This window comes from Aureococcus anophagefferens (assembly GCF_000186865.1).
Source record: "Aureococcus anophagefferens unplaced genomic scaffold AURANscaffold_8, whole genome shotgun sequence".
Classification (NCBI taxonomy): domain Eukaryota; class Pelagophyceae; order Pelagomonadales; family Pelagomonadaceae; genus Aureococcus; species Aureococcus anophagefferens.
The window spans coordinates 793,040-813,453 of record NW_008705568.1 but is presented as its reverse complement, the minus strand read 5'-3'; the positions used below and the strand labels follow the sequence as shown (position 1 = coordinate 813,453).

The 20,414-nt window shown below is 72.0% G+C and overlaps 3 protein-coding genes across 3 annotated transcripts; 1 reads left to right on the top strand and 2 right to left on the bottom strand.

The window, feature by feature from the left end:
• Positions 1–1,851: 1,851 nt before the first annotated feature.
• AURANDRAFT_63867 (hypothetical protein) lies at positions 1,852–9,651 on the bottom strand (the record flags this gene model as incomplete). Its single annotated transcript, XM_009038295.1, has 4 exons — positions 1,852–3,191; positions 3,320–4,166; positions 4,389–7,503; positions 8,540–9,651. 4 exons carry the CDS (start codon positions 9,649–9,651, stop codon positions 1,852–1,854), a joined length of 6,414 nt encoding a protein of 2,137 aa, XP_009036543.1.
• A 3,303-nt stretch (positions 9,652–12,954) lies between these two features.
• AURANDRAFT_25675 (hypothetical protein) lies at positions 12,955–13,716 on the top strand (the record flags this gene model as incomplete). The annotated part of the gene is made up of 1 exon (XM_009038520.1): positions 12,955–13,716. The coding sequence occupies one exon, from the start codon at positions 12,955–12,957 to the stop codon at positions 13,714–13,716; it is 762 nt and encodes a 253-aa protein (XP_009036768.1).
• Positions 13,717–15,297: 1,581 nt separating this feature from the next.
• On the bottom strand, positions 15,298–20,047 carry AURANDRAFT_63865 (hypothetical protein; the record flags this gene model as incomplete). The annotated part of the gene is made up of 3 exons (XM_009038294.1): positions 15,298–16,770; positions 17,764–18,025; positions 18,324–20,047. The coding sequence occupies 3 exons, from the start codon at positions 20,045–20,047 to the stop codon at positions 15,298–15,300; spliced, it is 3,459 nt and encodes a 1,152-aa protein (XP_009036542.1).
• Between the last annotated feature and the right edge of the window lie 367 nt (positions 20,048–20,414).

The following is a 20,414-nucleotide window of genomic DNA, read 5'->3' as shown; positions in this document are numbered from 1 at the left end:
CGCGGCGGAGCCTCAGCGGCCGCGTGCTCCAGGCCTTGTCGACGACGCCGAAGCGCGCCAAGAGCCGGACGAGCTCCCTGTCGTCGCGGGGCAGCGCGTCGTCGCAGGACGACGCGGAGTCGGCGGCGCCGCCGTCCGAGGTCTCGTCGCTCACGGACGACGCCGCCGAGTACCGGCGCCAGATCGAGCGCCGCCACTCGAAGAACCTCGAGCTGCGCAAGGCGAGGCTGCCCATGACGCCGCCGACGGCGCCGCCGCCGGACGACGGTGCGGAGCGCGCGCGCGCCGACGCGGCCGCTCGGGCGGAAGCGGCGGCGGCGGCCGAGGCGCGGGCCGAGGCGGCGGCGGCCGCGGAGGCCGACGCGCGCGCGCGGGCGGAGGCCGAGGCGAAGGCGCGGGACGACGCGCGCGTCGAGGCCGAGGCGCGGGCCCTCGAGGCCGAGGCCCGCGCGAGACGGGCCGAGGAGGACGCGCAGGCGGCCAAGGCCCTCGCGGCCCGCGCGCGCGCGGCGTCGGCCGACGCCGCGGAGAGGCGCGAGCGCTCCGCGGCCGCCGAGGCCGCGCACGCGAGGGCCATCGTCGACGGCGAGCGGTCCGCCGCGGAGGACCCGCGGGTCGCCACGGCCGCGCGCGCCGTCGCCGACGCGCGCGACCGCGCCGCCGAGGACCCGCGCGGCGTCGCCGGGCGCAAGGTCGTCCGGTCGCCGCCGGCGCGGCCGCCCGACGACGCGGCGCGCCGCGACCGCGGCCGGAGCCCCGGGGCGGCCCTCGAGGTGTCGGCGCGCGCGGAGCGCGTGCGCCGGTCCATCAACGCCAAGGCCGCGGCGACGGCCAAGGCGAAGCCGGGCCTCGAGCGGAAGCCGTCCGCGCGCGCGGAGCGCATCAAGCGCGCCATCTCCATGTCCGTCGACTCCAACGTCGAGTTCAAGCGCGCCGTCGCGGCGGCCGACGCCGAGGACGAGCGGCTGCGCGCCCTCTCGCCCGAGGACCGCGCGCGCGAGGACTCGAAGCTCGCCGCGGCGAAGGCGCGGCTCGCCGCGCGCCGTTCCGCGTCGCCGCTCGGCGCGCGGCGGCCCGCGGACCGCTCGCCGCCCCTGCGGTCCCAGTCCCTGCGCGACGACGAGGCCTTCGCGTCCGACGAGGACCCGCGCGCGGGCGGCGAGGACCCGCGGGGCAAGCGCGGCGCGGGCGGCAACTACGCGCCGCGCGACGCGCCGCCGCCCGTCGCGCTGCCGGGCCTCGCGACGGGCCCGCGGCCCGCGGCCCTCGGTCGGCCGCCGCCGGCGACGCCGGACCGGGCGCAGGCGAGCCCGATCACGCGCGTCATCTCCATGGAGGAGCCGGCGTCGCCCGAGACGCCCGACGCGGCGCACAGCGAGGACCCGCGGAAGCCCCGGAAGACGTCGGCGGCGAAGGTGCCCTGGGCGCCCGCGTCGCCGCCGCCGCCCGCCGAGGCGTCGCCGTCGCCCGTGTCGACGCGGCCCGAGGTCTGGCACGACGACGACGACGACGACCCCCGCGAGGACCCCCGCGCCGCGCGGCGGCCGCCGCCCGTGGCGACGGGTTGCGACGGCGACCACATGGTCGAGCTCAGCGTGCTCATGGAGGACGGCGGCGCGCCGTCCTTCGTCATGCCCGTGCCCGACCCGAGCTCGCCGCGGCCCATGGACCTGCCGCCGCCGCCGCGGCCGCCCCTGCCCGTGTCCACGAAGAAGCCGCGCCGCCTGTCCAAGTTCGCGCCCTCGAAGCCCGCGTCGCCGGACCCCCTCGAGAACAAGAAGACGGAGAAGGTCCAGTACTCCGAGGTCGTCGACTTTTAAGCGCGGGCCTAGGCTTCGGGACCCCCCCCCCTCACGCCTCGCCGGCCTCCTCGTCCGGCGGCGCGTCGCGGAGGCCGCGCGCGGACCCGTCCTTCGGGTCCTCGGCCGTCGAGGTGAACATGCCGTCGTAGCGGTCCCGCGTCTCCACGCCCGTCTGCCTGCGCTGGGCCGCGAGGGCGTGCTCCTCGTCGGAGAGGTCGTCGTCCGCGTCGTCCGCGTTGAGGATCTCGTCGGAGCACGACGGGCCGCAGCAGCAGCAGAGCCAGAAGAAGAAGCGCGCGCCGATGCGCACGGCGACGAAGCCCAGCACCAGACCCAGCGCCAGCGACGTCGAGATGACCATCAGGTTCGAGAAGACGTCGTTGTCGTTGTAGATCTTCGGGTCGTTTTCGTCGAGTTTCGACAAATCGAGCGGCGGCGGGAAGATGGAGTTGAACCAGAGCTTCGCGATCATGGACCCCGGCACGAGCTGGTAAACCGCCGGCATGAGCTGCGCCCAGATGCTCAGATCCTGCGCGCCGATGACCGTCTCCACCAAGATGTTCTCCTCCTCGTCGTCGAGCTTGACCTCCGTCTCGGGCCGGTTCGGGTCCAGGACGAAGGCCTGGCGCTGCCGGAGCTTCTTCGCCAGCTGGCGCTTCACGGGCTCCGTCTTCCGGCCCAGGCCCAGGCAGTCGCCGACCTTGATGGCGAAGGTGACGACGTTGTAGACGGCCTTCTCCAGCTTCGGCGTCAGCGACATCGTGCCGCCCTCGCGCTGGAGGATGCGGTTGTAGTAGGGGCGGCGCAGCAAATGGTCCACGAAGAAGGACATGACGCACGCGCAGACCACGGCCGCCATGGCGCCCGCGACGTTCGACGCCGCGTAGTCGAGGTTGTCCTTGTCGTGCCGCTTCTCGAAAAACACGAGCAGCTGGTACTGGACCTCGTAGGCGACGAGCTGGACGATGAGCCCCCGCCAGTAGTCGACGATGGGGAAGCGGTACTGGCCCAGCGCCGACGCGGAGCAGAGCAGGTAGAGCGGGATGCGCCACCACGCGTGCTTCAGGTCCAGCCGCCCGCAGTAGTCCGCCTGGTCGACCCACTTCTGCGACGGGTCCTTGAGCGTGATCATCATCCCGAAGCCCGCGCCGAGACAGAGCACGAAGGTCTTGACGGACACGGCGATGAACCGCGTCACGCCCGTCTCGAGCTCGCCCGCGATGATCTCCAACAGCCCGATCACGAAGGCCGTGCCGTAGAAGAACCAGTAGAGCGTGCCCAGGAAGATCGACGACAGGCACGCGCCGCCGTCGTAGATGTAGAAGAGGCCCGCGATGACGCCCGTCGACGTGCCCACGGTGATGTCGATGACGAGCTTCCCCGCCTCGCCTGGGCAGGACAAGAGAGATTCAACGTCGCTTCAACGTGAGTGTTCCGCGCGCGCGCGTTTCGGAAACAGCATTCACGCTTCGAGAGCGCTCCGAGAGATGATCGCTCGTCCAAAAATCAGCCGAAACGAGCGGAAAACGGCCGAGAAAGGAGCCTTTGAAGTTGGGAATTTCGCTCTCTTGTCCTGCCCTGCGCCTCGCCCTGCCTCCCCAGCTGCCACTCGAGCAGCCCCGCCGCCAGGCCCGTCACGCCGGCGATGGCGCCGTCCATCCACCGCCCGCCGAAGAAGATGACGGCGCACGTCGCGGCCTCGAGCGGGTAGAGCAGCACGCGGCCCGGGTAGTCGCGGAAAAACAGCCCGGACCGCGCGGTGTGCAAGCCCTGCTTCGTCTCGACCTGGTACTGGAGCGCCCGGTGGACGTCGATGTGGCCCTCGATCAACGCCACGGCGATGCGCGTGTACTTGTCCTGGAACTCGCTGTCGTAGTCGTAGGGCACTTTCCGGTGGAGCTCGTAGTCGCCGTCCTCGATGCGGAACTTGAGCCGCAGCACGCCCAGGGTCCAGGTCGTGCGGAGCTGGAACTTGTCCTTGAGCTGCTGCATGATCTTCGACGTGAGCAGGGTCATGTGCCAGGCGCGGTGGAGCTCGACGGCCGTGCGGATCACAAAGACGATGTGCAGGCTGTACTCCTCCCCGAAGCGCCGCTGGAGGTGCTTCTGCACGCGCTGGATGTCCTCGGGCAGCTGCGTCATGTCGAAGCGCTTCCGCGGCGACCGGCTGCTCACGATGTGGCCCAGGGATTTGAGCTTGCGGAAGCGCGGCCGCTGGCGGATGTCCTCGTGGACGTTCGCCATCAGGTCGGCGGGGCCCGGCACGTACTCCGTCTCCTCGCTCGTCGCGCGCGCCGCGCTCGGGGGCTGCTCCAGGGCGCCGGCCACGGCATCGAAGGACACGGACCGCCGCGTCTCCTCGAGCTCGACGCCCGCCATCGTTCGAGAAGCCCCGAGATTGAATGGGGCTGCGGAGTGCACCACGCTGAGTTGACGCTCGAGATGAAGTGTGGGTGCATCGGAGCGCCATCCGCGGAGACGAATGCGAGTGTTGTTAAAGAGGGGGAGAGGGCGGCCCCGGGGCTAGGCGCCGCCGCCGCGCGCGCCGCGCGGCTAGGAGGGTCGGCAGAACTTGAAGGCCGTGACGTTGTGGAACTCGTCGCCGGAGAAGTGGCCCTCGAACTCCATGGCCATGCCCGAGAAGCCCGCGGTCCAGACGGAGCCCGTCGAGTCGTCGTCGTAGTGGTCCGTCTCCTTGTGCGGCTCGTAGGGGATGGCGTTGCTGTCGAGGTACGGCTTGATCTTGTCGAGGTACGCGCCCTCGACCTTGATGCCGAGGTGGCTGTCGATGAAGCGGTCCCAGCCAAAGTTCTCCGACATGACCTTGCCGTGGAGGTCGCCGACGTAGGTCTCGTAGGACGCGACGGAGTGGGGCGCGGCGCGCGCCGCGCGGTTGTCGACGAACTGGACGCGCGCCCACGCGCCGGGCACGACGGACGCGAGCGACTGCGGGAAGCGCGCGACGGCGACGGAGCACGACTCGGACTCGATCGTCGTCGCGTCCAGCGCCCCGGAGAGGTCGAGCTTGTCGAAGTAGGCGGCCATCGCGGACGCGTCCGTCGTCGGGTGCGACACGCGGACGACCATCGTCGGGTGGCCGCCCATGTTCGTGCGCTCGCGCTGGGCGCGGTCGAGCCAGGCCGTCATCTCCGCGACGGTGTGGGAGAGCTCGACGGCCTTGGGGCAGGCCTGCTTCTCCAGCGCGGAGAACGTCAGCGTCGGCGCGTCGGCGACGTCCGAGTGGAGCTCGTAGATGGCGCCCGTGTAGGGGTTCGTGAGCAGGACGACGTAGACCGTCGTCGCGTCCGTCGACGCGTAGGTCCGCGCGAGGTAGGTGATGCCGAGCTTGTCGAAGTTCTCGACGAAGGGGCCGAGCGTCTCGACCCAGAAGCTGAGGCTCATGGACATCCACTCGTCCCAGCCCGCCCAGTCGGCCGTGCCGAGCTTGCCGTGGGCCGCGTTCCAGGACGCGATCCAGTCGTCGCTGCTCATCTCGCCCTCGATGGCCTTCCAGGTCTGGAGGTCGTGGAGGGAGAAGAACTCGGGGTTCGACGCGCACCGCTGCGCGCACAGGTTCGAGTCGCCGGGCTGCGGGTCCGACAGCGTGAAGTTGTGCGTGAAGGCGTCGTCGAACATCATGGCCTTGCGCAGCCAGGCGCACTCGGCCTTCGGGTTCGACGACAGGGACGTGCGCTTGTAGAGGAGGAACGAGACCTCGTCGCCGGCCGCGACGTCGTCGACGACGTCGAGCGCGTCCAGCTGGGGGATGGGGTCCGACGGCTGCGCCGCGTCCACGTCGTCGGTGGCGGACGACGCCACGGGCTCGACCATCCACTCCGAGTCGACGGTCTTGCGCTCGCCGCCCGCGGTGTCGATGGGCAGCACGCGGTACAAACCGGACGTGCCGCCGCCCGTGTCCGTCCAGGACGCGATGTGGGGCAGCAGCACGGACGCCCGCAGGCCGCCCGTGGAATTGGTCTCGAAGGCATAGGAATGCTCCGCGAACTGCTCCTTGTAGACGGACGTGAAGGCCGTCAACATGCGGTCCGTGCCCGGCACGTGGACGACGTTGCCGCCGTTGAGGTTGAAGAGGTCCTCGTGGCGCTTCACGGCCGTGTCGACGTTGCGGCCGTCGAGCGGGTAGGAGAACTCGTAGGAGATGGCCGCCGTGCCCTCCGTGAAGTCCAGGTCGTAGCAGACGCCGCGCGAGTAGCAAAAATAATCGTTGTGCTCCGTGTCCTCCTCGCATCCGATTCTAAAATACCCCTCGTCGGACAGGCACAGGGACTCGCGGCCGTGGACGTCGGTCATGATGGCGTCGTGGGGGTTGAAGAACTTGGCGTTGGAGCCGCTCATCTTGAAGTCGTTGCGCTTCAGCGTCGACGAGAAGACCCACTTCAGGTCGCGCGACTCGCGGTGGATCGCGATGACCGTGTTGATGTTGCGCATGGCGATGATGTACAGTAAGCCGTCGGGGCTCACGGACGCCGAACTGACGTGGAGGTACATGATGCCCGTGCCGTCGACGTCGCTGCCCCACGTCGCGTTCGCGTCGACGCCGGAGTTGAGCTCCAAGATGACGTCCTTCGACGACTCGTTGCGCGCGGCCAAGACCTCCTCCAAAGAGACGTAGTCGGACAGCCACAGCATGTGCTCGATGTCCTGGCCGCGGTAGGGCTCCGAGCCGTCCTCGATGACGTTCGTCGAGTTCTCCGGGTTCCACAAGAGCACGAATTCCTCCGCGACCCACTTGACCTTCGTGCCCTCGATGTCCAGGATCTCGTCGGCCTCCTGGTAGACGTAGCCCGTCGTGATGATCTTGTCGTCGGCCGTCGCGCGGCACTCGTGGCCCATGAAGGACCAGTCGTAGATGCGCGCGTCCGCGCCGAACCGCTTCGTCGCCGCGAGCAGATCCGGCTGCTGCAGCGCGTGCTCCACCAGGTTCTGGGACGACACGACGAGCACGGCCCCGACGCCCTGGTCGTTGATGCAGTAGCGCGTGCCGTCGGCGAACTGGGAGAAGCCCTCGATGTGGCTCTGGCGGATCGTCGTCGACAGGTTCTGGAACCAGACCGCGTAGCCGTCCGAATCCGCGGCGACGAGCCCCCGGAACGAGCTCTCCTCGTCCAGGTAGGGGAACAGCAGCATCTCGAAGGCCGGGTCGCCCGTCACGTCGCCGATGGGGCCCAGGTCGAACTTGTCGACGCCCGTCTTGGGCACGTAGAAGTCCGACGCGGCCGGGCTCGTCACGGACGCGCCGACGCCGGGCTTCACGCGCGCGACGACGCCGTACTCGCAGTCCGCGCGCAGCCGGTAGAGGCGCACCTCGTGGTCGCCCGTCAGCGCCACCTCCTCGGAGTAGGCCACGTTGGACACGTCGTCCTCGGGCCAGTACGCGAGCACGAAGCTCGCGCCGTCGTACGACTCCGTCGTCGACACGTACGCGGTGCACTGGAGCCCCGCGCAGTCCTCGACGCGCAGGCTCAGGGACACGAGGGCCTCGGCCAGACTCTCCTCGAGGGCCGGCCCGCGCACGTAGGTCTGCCGCACCGCCGCGAGCGCCAGGGCGCCGAAGAGGAAGGCGCCGCCGAGCTTCCGCCCCTTGGCGCGGTAGTCGACGGCGACCTCCGCCTTGACGCGGTTGAGGAGGGACCGCGACGAGCCCCCCTCGTTGATCGACTCCTGGCACCAGGCCCCCATGCTGGCCACGCCGCGACCAAGGACGGGGCTGCCAATCGCACCTCAGTCAAAATGGCCAGGATTGATCAGATTTACATCTTGGCATTGAAGTGTAGCTTTGGGCGACATGCAAACATTTCTCTTGTGGCAAAAGCATGGCTGAGGCTCTCTAAAAAGAGTCGTAAACGCCAGCGCTCATGAGCGTCCTCGCCCACAAGTGGGTCGCGAGCGGCGCCCTGAACGGCCAGAAGGCCTTCGCCCGGGCCCGCGTCTGCGTCGTGCTCCACGGCATCATGGGCCAGGGCCGCAACTGGATGCAGGCCGCCAAGGCGTTGGTCGACGCCGTGCCGACCTACAAGGTGCTGCTCGTGGACCACCGGGGCCACGGCGCCAACGGCGCGACGATCCCGGGGCCCCACGACGTCGACGCCTGCGCGCGCGACGTCGCCGCGACGGTCGCCGCGGCGACGGGCGCCGGCGCGGCGACGCCGAGCGACGCGTCCGCGCTGAACGAGGGCGGCGGCGCGCCGCTCGTCATCGGCCACAGTTTCGGCGGCAAGGTCGCCCTCGCCTACGCCGCGGGCGAGCCCGAGCCGCCGACGAAGACCTGGCTCCTCGACTCGAACCCCCGCCGCGGCGCGGCCGGCGGAGGCACCGCGGCGGTGCTCGACGCGCTCGCGGCGGCGTCCGCGAGCGGGTATGCCACAAAGAGGGACGCCGTCGCCGCGCTCGTCGGCCGGGGCCTCGACGCGCCGACGGCCCAGTGGCTGGCGATGACGACGGAGACGCGCGGCGGCGAGGTCTTCTTCGCCTACGACGTGGACTGCGTGCGGGACCTCTACGACGCCTACCTCGCCACGGACCTCGCGGACGCGGCGCGGGAGTTGGCCGCCGACGGCCGCTTCGGCCTCGTCGCCGCCGGCCGCGGCGGCATGGGGCTGGAGGGCGACGACCTCGTCACGCACGCGCTGCCGGACGCGGGCCACAACGTCCACGTCGACGACCTCCCGGGCCTCCTCGACATCCTCGTGGCGCAGCATAAGACGGACTGGGCCTACTCGAGCATGCTTAGCAGCGCGTCGAAGGACGGCCGCGCGTCCGGGTCGTGCGCGAGCATCCTCGCGGAGAGCGCCTCGAGCCGCGCCGCGTCGGACCGGTCGAAGGCCAGCGAAATAACCCGCGGCAACAGCCAGTCCCGCGACGCCACGTCGTAGACGTGGGCCCGCCAGTCGAAGGCGTCGCACGTGCCGCCGCGGCACGCCGCGAGCTCAGGCGCGCCGCGCGCGCGCTTCGTCTCGCAGTGGCTGTCGGCGCAGTGGTGCTGCTTGTAGGTGCGCTTCGCGCAGACGATGGGCTCGTCCGCCGGGCAGGGCCAGGGCGCGCCGGGCTCGAGGTCGATGTGGCGCGGCAGCGTCCTCGGCTCCGCGCCGGGGATGATGATGTCCGACGCGGCGCCCGCCGTGAAGTGCTTCCGCGCGAAGGCCGCGATGGCGCCGTCGTTCGGCGCGGGCCCGTCGACGAGGTAGATGTCGCCGGCGGGATCGAGCGTGAACTGCTCGGGCTTGAAGTCCGTCAGCACGAAGCCGCCGCGCTCGCCGAAGGACCGGAAGCAGCGGAACCACGCGCGCGCCACCTCGATGGGGTGCTTCCGCGCGCGATGGTCGTAGGCCTTGGAGAGTTTCGCCGGGTCCGACGACCGGCCCAGGCCCTTGCCGACGCTCGCGCCGCCGTCGGACGTGACCCACACAATGTGCGATCTCGTCGCCCAGCCGCCGTAGAGCACGGGGATGCCCGGCTCGCCGCGCAGGAGCTCGAGGTAGAGCAGTTCGAAGTAGGCGATGTCGCTCTCGCGGTGGCCGAACTCGAAGCGGCCCGCCTTGTGCAGCGCCTTGACGACGACGGGCGTCTTCTCGTCCCGGTACGACTCGCGCGAGAGCCACGAGCTGTTGACCTCCTTCTGCTTCGATTCCACGAGGACCTTGGCCTTGGCGGCGACGTCGCCGGGCTTGCGCACGGCCCAGTGCGCGGGCGGGTCCGCGCCGTCCGCGAGCCAGGCGTCGATGAGCTCGAGGCGCGCGAGCGCCGCGGCCGTGCCGCTCGGTAGGCGATCGTGGGTGGCGTTCAGCGCGGTATTGGCGGCGGCGAGCGCGAGCAGCGGCGCGAGGCGCATGGGCGCTGCGGCTGCAGACCGGCTGCGCGTGCGATCACCTACGAATTATTTCAAGCATCGCAGACTCAGGATGGGGCAGCATGGTTTTGGTGAGGGAAACATGACCATGTGAGCAACTAAGACTTTGCCTCGAGACAGTTTATGGCGCTCGATCCTCGACGGCCACACGGCGCACCAATGCTGGCAGGTACGAACGCGATATTCTTGATGCTGTGCTCTGTCGCAAGCGCGTTGAGGCTCATTGATCGTCCGCGACTGGCATCGCCATCGAATGCAGTGACGCGACGCGCAGCGCTGTTGTCCGCGCTAGGGTCGGTTGAATCAGCGCGCGCGGCCGACAGCGAGGCGACGGAGGAGATGGTCGCGTCGTCGACGGAGCGATGGTCGCGGTTCTTCGTCGACATGGTGCCTCGCGGACCGGCCGCGTCGGCGCCGGACGTCGTCCTCGCCGCCACCCGAGCGTGCTACCGCGAGTGCTTCTCGAAGTTCGGCGACTCGCTGCTGCCCGGCACGGAGAAGGACGTCGGCGTCTATTGCACGAGCCGCTGCTTCCTGCCGGTGGCCACGCGGACGCTCGGCCTCCGCAAGGGCTCCGCGAACTTCTGCGACGCCTACAACAAAGCGACGGACCTCGAGTACTACGACTGCGACTCGTAACACATAAAAACACGAGCGCCCTTAGTAGTAGCGCGCGACCTGGCTCGCGGGCACGACCTCCCCGCGGCCCCGGGCGTCGCGGACGAGCCCGCGGACGTGCTCCGGCGCGCGGTCGTTGTCGAGCGTGGCCGCGTCCGCGACGACGAAGAGCGCGTGCCGCGCGCGCGTGAGCGCGACGTTGAAGCGCCGCTCGTCGGCGACGAAGCCCAGGTCGTCGCCGCGGTCCGAGGAGCCGCCGCCCTGGGGCGCGCGGACGCAGGAGATGAGGACGACGTCCGCCTCGGAGCCCTGGAACGCGTCGACGGAGCCGACGCGGAGCCCCGGGTACGCGCCGGGCTCCAGCGCGTCCTGCAACGCCCGCACCTGCGCCGCGTAGAAGGAGATCACGGCGACGTCCGCGTCCCGCGGCGCGTCGCGGAGCAGCGCCGCCACGAGCTCCACGACGACGCGCACCTCCTCGTCGTTCGCGCTCGACGTGCCGACGCGGCGCATCGCGCCGCGCGTGTCGAGCACGCTCCGCGGCGGCAGCTCCCGGAGCCGCTCGTCGCGCCGCCGCGCGTCCGCGAGCCAGTCCGGCTCGTCGCGCGTCCGCACCGCCTCCGCGTCGGCGACGCGGCCGGCGTAGTACGCGCCGTTCGGGTAGCGCGATATCGACGGGTGCATGCGCCGCTGCACGTCGAGGAAGCGGAAGGAGACGTCGTCGCGCTCGCCGACGTCGAGGAGCCGCTCGAGCGCGGAGACCCGGAGCCCGCCCGTCTGGTCCCGGCAGTTGAGGATCGGCGGCAGCTGGAGCGGGTCGCCGCAGAGGATGAGGCGCGACGCGTGCGCGGCGTCGGCCGCGGAGATCACGTCCGGCTCCGTCGCCTGGCCCGCCTCGTCGACGACGAGCAGGTCGCGGAACCGCAGCAGGTCGCGCAGGTCGGACCGCCCCGCCGTCGCCAGCGTGCAGAACACGACCGCGCAGCTCTTCGCCTGCTCCCGCTCGCCCATGGATTTCGCGGCGTTCCACCGCGCGTGGCCCTCGCCGCCGACGCCCAGGATGAAGCCGTTGCGCCGCCCCAGGGCGTGGTAGCGGTCGCAGAGCTCGTTGACGGCCCGGTTCGACGTCGCGCAGCAGAGCACGCGGCCCGGCTCCGCGTTGAGGATCCGCGCGAGCTCCGTCGTCTTCCCCGTGCCCGGCGGCCCGTGGATCAAGGAAACCGTCGCGCAGAGGGGCTCCTTGGCCTTGCCCCGCTCGACAGCGCGCGTCGCGTCGGCGGCGTCGCCGCCCGTCGCCGTGAGGACCGTCGCCGCGATCCAGTCGAGCGCGCCGCCGCCGGCCGCGGCCGCGGGCGACTCGTCCGGCGGCTTCTCCCACGTCGTCTCCGCGCCGCGGTACCAGTAGGTGCGCCCCGTCGCCGGGTCCGTCGCCGGTTGCCAGGGAATGGCTGCTGCTGTGGTTGTTTTCGCGTGGGGCTGCGCCTTGCGGGGCCCCTTGCCGTCGCTCGCGAGCGCCAAAGCCACGGGGCAGAGCGCGGCGGGGCTCCGCAGGCACCGCAGCAGGGCCGTGTCCGCGCGGATGAGCGCGACGACGCTGTCGGCGACGCGCACGCGCACGACGCGGTTCACGCGCGCGATGTCAAAGAACCGCGCGTGCGTCGATTCCGGCACGCGAATGTCCAACGGCGTCAGGCCGTTGCCGTTCGTCTGGCCGCCGACGGCCGCCTCGGCGACGCAGAGCGCCTCGAAGCCGCCGGAGGAGACGCGCGCGAACGTGTCGGTGGTCAACGTGTCGAACTCGACGCCGTCGACCGAGAGCCGCGGCGGGTGCACGCGGTTTACCCTTCGCTCCTTCCACTCGCCGGTCGGCTGGTCGCCGGCGATGGTCGCGCGCGCCTCGAGGAGGAGCGCCTCGCGGTAGGAGTTCGCGTAGGTCTCGACGTCGCCGGAGAAGGCGCGCGCGAAGTGCGGCGAGAGGTCCTCCCGCCCTTCTCCGGCGAGCAGCCGCTCCCGGAGCGGCGCCGGGTGCGGGTCGTCGGCGAAGCCGCCGCCGCCGTCGACGACGTCGAGGCACGCCGACACGGCCGCGGCGTCTCGTTGCGCGCGCTTCTGGCGCTTCGCGTTCGTGAAGTTGCCCTGCGACGGCGCGGCGCCCTGGAGCGCCGCGGCCTCGTTGCGGCGGTGGCGCGCGCCGTCGAGGTGGCGCGCGTGCTGCTCGAGGCTCGAGCTGAAGACGTTGCAGATGCCGCAGCGGTACGCCGGCATGCTGCGGAGAATGCGGTTGGCGCCGCCGGCCGCCGCGCGCGCAACGCGTCGCCTCGCGCGCGGCCAAAGCGACAAAGCGCCGTCCACCTCGCTTGGCCGCAGGCTAAAGTTTCGGCGAGAGTTCGGCAGAGTTGCCCTGGTTTCAGCGCCGCGCTGGGCTGCCTCTCGGGCTCCCGGCCGCGGCCGCGCCCGGCCGCGATGGCCGACGACTTGGTGACGCCCATGAAGCAGGTCGGCATCGAGGAATGCAAGACGCCGGTGTCTCTGGAAAAGATCGCCTTCGAGGAGTGCAAGTCGTCGAGCGACGGCGGCGGCGCCGCGCCGTCGCCGCCGCGCGCGCGGCGTCCGCCGCCGGCGACGCCGAGCCGCGCGGCCATGGTCAGAAGCCTCAGCGGCCGCTTCATGGAGGGCTACGAGCGCACGCCGGTCGTGAATTTGACCCACGGCGACTTCGACCTGGGCGACATCGCGCACGAGAGCGCGCGCGGCTGCCTGCGAAACGGCACCGTGCGCCTGCCGGGCGCAAACGGCGGCGCCGAGGAGTGCCTCGTGCGCGTCGTGAGCAAGCGGCGCCAGCGGCACAGCTGCGACTGGCTCGTGCGCCAAAAGGCCGCGCTGCTACAGTTCGGCCACCCGTTCCTGCTGTGCTTGCTGGGCACGTTCCAGGACGACCGCAACCTCTTCGGCGTCTTCGAGCCCTGCGCCGGCGGCGAGCTTTTTAGTTGGCTGCGCAAGGGCGAGGTGCCCTGGGCCGTCGCGTCGTTCTACGGCGCGGAGGTCGCCGCGGCGCTGGACCACGTGCACCTCTGTAAACTCCGCGAGCGGAGCCGGGGCACGGTGCTGCGCAGCGTCGCGCCGGAGTGCGTCTGGCTCGACCGGTTGGGCCACGTGAAGCTGCGGGATTTCGATCATATTGGTATTCTCGACGAGGACGGGCGCTGCAGTACGATCTGCGGGCTGCTGGACTACGCGGCGCCGGAGCTGCTGCGACGGGGCGACCACGGCGCGCCAGTCGACTGGTGGGGCTTGGGCGTGCTGCTCTACGAGATCTGCGTCGGCGAGCCGCCCTTTTTTGGCGACGACGCCGTCGAGTCCTTCAAGCTGGCGCTGCACGCGAACCCTTCCTGGACGACGCGCGTCGCGAACAGGGCAGGAAAAGGGTGATTCAACGTCGCTTCAACGTGAGTGTTCCGCGCGCGCGCGTTTCGTAAACAGCACCCACGCTTCGAGGGCGCTCCGAGAGATGATCGCTCGTCCAGAAATCAGCCGAAACGAGCGGAAAACGGCCGAGAGAGGAGCCTTTGAAGTTGGGAATTTCGCACCCTTTTGCTGCCCAGGTCGCGAAGCGGCGCGTGCGCCTCGAGGGCGGCGCGCGCGGGCTCGTCGACGACCTGCTGGCCAAGGACCCGCGCCACCGGCTCGCGGGCGGGCCGGCGCTCTCCGGGCGGGGCATGGCCGCGGGCGGCGACCCGCCCCTCGTGCCCCACCTCGAGCCGGACGACGAGAAGCACCCGTGGGAGGTCTACCCGGAGGACCCGGACACGGACAAGCTCCCGCCGCCGCCGGACGACGCGCCGCCGCGGGACCCGGACCCGACCGACGTCTTCCTCTTCTACTAACGCCGTGGCGGGGGGTGCGTCTCTACGCGGCGCGGGGTGACCCACGCGACGGGCCGGTTCCCGGCCGCGCGCGGCGCGCGCGGCGCGCCCCGGTCCGCGTCGAAGCACGCGGCGCAGGGCGGCGCGAGCCAGCGCGCGGCCGCGGCCTCCTTCGACGACGCGAAGCGGCCCAGCTGGAGCTCGACCACGACGACGGAGAGGTTCGCGGCGAAGAGGAAGCCGCCGAGGAGCTCCTCCGTCGACAGCGCGCCCCCGCGCGGCCGCAGCGGGCCGTAGGTCCGCCGGACGGCGTCGAGCGCCGCCGCGTCTCCATAAAAGCCCGCCGCGGCGAGGAGCGCGTCCATGGACGCCCGCGGCCCCGCGAGGAACTGGTCCGGCACGCTCGGCCACTTCGCGAGGCGGACGGTGTTCCCCGCGTCGGCGACCTCGAGGGTCCGGCTCGGCAGCCAGGACTGGAACCGCTTCGAGCATGTTGCCACGGCGCCGTCCGGGACGGCGAGCAGCGCGGCGGCGTCGAGGACGTTGTGGTAGGACAGGTCGATGCGAGCCTTGACGACGTAGGCGAACGCGGCGCCGGCCCCCTCGCGGCGCCGCATGAGGCCGCGGGCGAGGGCGATGTGCCCCCATTGGAACTCCGGCGGCGTCCGCCAGCCCGACCGGCCCCCGTCGACGAACTCGGCGACGACGGCGACGTCGGGCCGGACGGCGCCGAGCGCGCCGCGCCAGTCCGCCTCCGCGCCCGGGCGGTCGGCGGCGACGAAGATCGCGACGCCGCACGAGGCGGCGAGCGGCGCGAGGATCGCGCGATCCAGCTCCTCGGGCCGCGGCGCGAAGCCCCGGTGGGCCAGCGGGCCGCCGAGGAGGACGGCGACGAGCGGCCGGCCGTCGTGGCGCCCGCGCGCGGCCACGTCGGCGACCGTCGGCCGGCCCCGCGCGGCGGCGACGAGCGCGCAGGCCACCAGGCGCGAGGTCGTGCGCATGCGCCGGGGCAGCTGCCGAGGTTTTTTTAGACGACGCGAGGCAGGCCCATCGTTGCTCGGGCAGCCTTTCTAAATTTGTGTGAACACATGTTGAACTAGTTATTGAAGGGGGCGCGCGCCCGAGTCGCAGCCCTTCGCGCGCGCGCCTAGAACTCGCGGATCGTGCGGTCCATCATCTGCTCCGCGAGGGCGTAGACGAGGAGGTAGTGCTCGTCCCAGAGCGCGGCCTGCTGCGCCTTGTCGCCCCGGGCCGGCGCGAGGGCCGCCGCGAGCTCGCCGGCGAGCCTCGCCTCCTCGGTGCCGTCGTCCGCGGCGCCCGCCTTGAGGTCCGCCGCGAACTTGCGGAGGCGGTCGCGCGCCATCTTCTGCATGAGGATGCGCGAGTCGCCCTCGGCGAACTTGCAGCAGTTGAGGAAGTCGAGGTGCTTGAAGCCCGACGAGCCCATGAGGGCGTAGGAGCCGACCTCCTGCTTGAGGCGCCAGGCCAGGTCGATGGAGTGCTCGACGGCCTTGACCTTGGCCGTCGCGATGGCGTGCGCCAACTCCTCGTCGGGCACGGCGCCCGTGCGCAGCAGGGGCGCGAGCCGGTCCTCGCACTTGTTCACGAAGTCCTCGAGGAGCGCCGCGGTCTCGTCGGCCTCGGCGAAGAGCGCCTTGAGCTGGGGGATGCCCGAGAGCTTCGGCGCCGCGCCCGTCCGCGCGACGTCGGGGATCGACTTGTTGTCCGCGTAGGCCTTGGTCACGTCGAAGAGCTGGGACCGGAACGCGAGCGCGGCCTGGGCGACGGCGACGCGGCCCGTGTACAGCCGCTGGCCGATCATCTCGAAGGGCTTGACGCCCTGCGTCTTGAGCACGTAGCCGCCCGTGGCCTCGTCGACGTCGCAGTGGCCGTTGAGCAGCGCGGTCCGCGGCACGCGCACGTTGTCGAAGGCGATCCAGGCGTTGTCGAGGTCGTTGCCCGTCGTCTTGACGCCCATGTCGCCCGTCGACACGCCCGGCGACGCCAAATCCATCAAGAACGCGTGCGGGCCGACGCGCTGGTCGTCGACGGTCGTGTCCGCGAGGACGACGGCCTTGTCCGCGACGTGGCCCTGGGAGATCCAGTTCTTGAGGGACCCCTCGCTCGGCGAGTGGAGCACGAACTCCTTCGACTCCTTGTCGTACGTCGCTGTCGTTTCCACCACCAACCCGGACTGCACGCCCGCGAGGCGCTCCGTCAGCGCGAAGCAGCCGAGCTGGCCCTGAGCCTCGACGTCGGCCATGGCCGCGACCTGCTCCGGCCCGCCGACCGCGAGCACGGTGCCGAAGCAGAGGTTGTAGTGCACCGTGAAGCGGATCCAGAACCCGGGGCCCTCGCGGACCGCGTGGCGCGCGAGGAGCCGGTGGGCCTTGAAGAAGCGGTCCGGCCGGTCCCGCAGGTCCGTGTGCTTGAGGAGGCCGCTCTTGACGAGCGCGCGCAGGGCCTCGCTCGACTCCGTGTGGTCGCTGTCGCCGCTGACGACGTCCGTGGCTTCGAGGAAGGCGGCCTCCCACTCCGCCTCCTCGTCGCGCGGGGCGACGGCGGCGGTGGAGAAGGGCGCCGGGGCGCGGGTGATAACGGCGGCGCGCAGGCTCCGGGCCTGGGGCAGGACGCGGGTGAAGACGGCGCGCAGAGCCATGCTTCTTGCCCAAGCAGAATCGGCAACACTGGCTCACCTTCGGCTTGGTGCAGCCCGCTCGGCTGCTGCGGCGCGCAATCTGGAGCCGCTCGAGTCCCCTGTTGCGGCGCAGATGTTGGATGACGAGGACCCTTTCGAATCTTGGTTGGCCGAGAACCCAGATGATAAAGAATGGCACGACAAGTTCCTCGCGGGTTGCGACGAAGAAGACGAGGCAGGACGCCGATTGCCGATGAGCGGCTCGGCCAGCCGGACAAAGATTACCTTGCCCATGATCCAACGCCATTTGCCGGAGCAGTACAAGCCCCAAATCGTTGACTTGATCAGACAAATGAAGAACGAGACAGCGGCGTCGCGCAATAGTTTAATCTGGGAAGGCCTCAAGCGAATCGTTCCCGCTGATGTGTTGGCGCACGCAAAGGAATTGGCGCAAAAAGACATCATGACACCGCCGCCCTCGCAGTCTCCCAAGCGCGTGCTGTCGCCGCCGCCGACGGCGCAGGACGGGCCGCAGCCGCAGTCTCCGCGGAGAACCGCGACCCCTCCGACCGTGCCTCGCCCGACGCCGGACGCGCGCGCGGCCCTCGCGGAGCTGCTGCCGTTGCGTCTCTCCGCGATGGGGCTCGACGGAGCCGCCGAGCTCAAGACAGAGAACGCGCGACTCAAAACCGAGAACGCGCAACTCAAAACCGAGAACGCGCGACTCAAAACCGAGCTTGCTCGTCTCCGAGGGCAAGGTGGCCCCGCGTCCACCTCGGCTGCCCCCCGCTCCCGCGCCGCGCCCAGTTCTGCCGTCGTTCGGGTCCTCGAGGCGGAGAACGCCGGTCTCAAGATGTACTTTTCGGAGCTCCGCGAGCTCAAGGCCAAGCTCCACCGCGCCGCCGAGGAACTCCACCGCGTCGCCGAGGAACACCCCCTGTAAATACCACATTACTCCCCCGCGCCCGGTCCGACCCCCTCGGGCAGCAGCTCCGCGAGGGCCGCGCGCGCGTCGACGGCCTGCGCGCCCGCGACCTGCAGGTTGTGGAGCACGCGGCTGTGGCGCTGGTGCGCCGTGCCCCGGGGCCGCTTCAGCAGCAGCGCGCTGCGCTTCGTCGCGAGCGCGTCGGCGCCGCAGTCGCCGCGGCCGCCCAGCGCGCGCGCGAGGTGGCGGCCCGTCGCGTCGCCGAGCGCCTCCGCCGCGGCCTCCGGCGCCGCGTCCGCGAGGGCCGACCGCCTCGCGGCGGCGCGGCTGCCGCCGGCCCAGGCCCCGAAGGCGCGGCGGACGCCCCGCGCGTCGCCGCCGCGGCGCGCGGCGCCCAGGGACACGGCGACGACGACGGCCGCGCCGCGGCGCGCGCCCGCGCCCGCGCGGAGCCGGCCCAGCGCCCGCGCGGTGCGGCGCGCCGCCGCGGCGCGCAGCGCGGCGGCGACGGCGCGCGCGACGGCGGCGAGCGACCGCGCGGCGGCCCGCCGCCGCGCGAACGCGCGGAACGCCCGCGCGCCGCACGACCGCCGCGAGCGCCCAGGCGAACCCGGCGGGCCCCTCGCCGTCGTCGTCGTCGTCGCTCCACTGGCAGGCGGCCGCGGCCAAAAAGTCGCCGCGGGGGCTCCACTGGCTCTCTGCCGCCGCGACGTCCGCGGCCGACTGCGTCGCCACGGCGAAGCTCCGCTTCGGGCTCGTCGCCGTCGCGGCGCTGGCGACGTCCGCCGCCGACTGGGTGCCCACGGCGAAGCTCCGCCGCGGGCTCGTCGCCGTCGCCGCCGTCGCGACGGCCTTGAAGCTCCGCCGGGGGCTCGTCGCCGTCGCCGCTTCGGAGCTCCGCCGCGGGCTCGTCGCCGTCGCCGCTTCGGAGCTCCGCCGCGGGCTCGTCGCCGTCGCCGCTTCGGAGCTCCGCCGCGGGCTCGTCGCCGTCGCCGCGTCGAAAGACGCGGCGTTTTCGGGGCTCGTCGCCGTCGCCGCGTCGGACGCGGTCTCGCTCGTCGCGCAGTCCACGGGGCTCGTCGCCGCGTCCTCGAGGGCGCGGCGCGGCGGCGTCCGCGACACGCCGACGACGCTCGCCGGCGCGGACCGCGCGGCGACGCCCGAGGCGCGCCGCCACTGGTCCAGCTCCTCGCGCGCCATGGCCTCGGCCTCGGCGGCGCAGCGCCGGGCCTCGTCGCGCTCCGCGCGCGCGACGTCCGCCTCCCAGTCGCCGGCCTCGTCGACGAGCCGCGCGGACAGCTCCGCGCGCGCCTTCTCGGATCGCGCGAGCCGCTCGCTCGCGGCGTCGAGCGCGGCCCGCGCGTCCTTGGCGACCTCGGCGACGGCGCCGAGCTGGGCCGTCGTGTCCTCGAGGGCGTCCTCGAGCACGGCGACGCGCGCGCGGAGGCCGCCCCCGTCGTCGTCCTCCGACGCGCCGCCGTCCGAGCCGCCGTCGGAGCCGCCGTCGGAGCCGCGGACCGAGCCGCGGACCGAGCCGCCCTCCTCGCGGAACGCGGCGTCCAAGACGCGCGCCGTCGGCGGCGCGTCGTCCGCCGCCGGAGCCTCGTCCGGCGCGCGCGACGCCCGGAGACTCTCGAGCTCGGCCTCGAGGCGGCCGTTGACGGCGAGGAGCGCCCGAATCTGCCGCAGGTGCACGGCGCGCTCCGCGAGCAGGCGGTCGCGGCAGCCCGCGTCGTCGCCCCGGGCCCAGGCGGGCACGTCGACGGCCGTCAGGCCCGGGTCGTCGACGCCGTCGGCGCGCCGCAGGAGGCCGTCGACGTCGATGAGCGTCTCGCACATGGACCCGAACGTCGCCGCGTCCGCGGAGTCCGCGGCCGCGGCCAGGTCCTCCAGCGACGCCTCGAGGGGCGCCGTGCCGCGCACGGGCGACCGCGCGACGGAGTCCACGAGCTCCCGCGCCGCGGACCCGACGCTCGCGCCGACGGGCGCCTCCTTGCGGCCGCTGAGCGCGTCGAGCCGCGCCGCCAGCGCGTCGAGCGCCGCGGCCTGGCCCGCGAGCGCCGCGACGCGCTGCGCGACGTCCCGCGGCGGCGCCAGCGGCGGCGCCGGCGCCGACCGCGGCCTCGGCGGCGGCCGGACGACGACGGGCGACGGCGGCGGCGCCGCGGCGGCCACGGCCGCCGCGACGATGGCCGGCGAGTCGCCGAGGAACGGCGGCGCCGGCCGCGCCGCGCAGGTCAGCGGCGTCGCCGCGCCAGTGGCGATGACCTGCGTCTGCGGCGCCACGTAGTCGTACTCCGCGCGACTCGCGGAGGTGATGGCGCGGGGCCTCATTATCGTTCCATCGTGCGGGGCAGCCTTAACTGATTCGTCAACACTGGATTTGTGAACTTTTTTTCCGGCGGGCAGCTCTTTTGTATTATGGGAAGATGACGAGCGCGTTCGGGAACCCCGCGTCGCCGGCACACAAGAACCGCGATGAGGACGACGGCGCGATGCCCGTGCTCGATGTGTCCATGTTCGGGCCGCGCGACGAAGTCTTCGACGAATTGGACGAGCTGAGGGCCAAGAACGCCAAGCTCGAGAGCGAGAACCACGCGCTGCGAAAAGCACAAAGAGAGCAAAAGAGCGAGTGCGACGCACTACGTCGTAAGAGCAAGGCCCTCGTGACCTCGAACGAGGAGCTCGCGTCGCTCTGCGG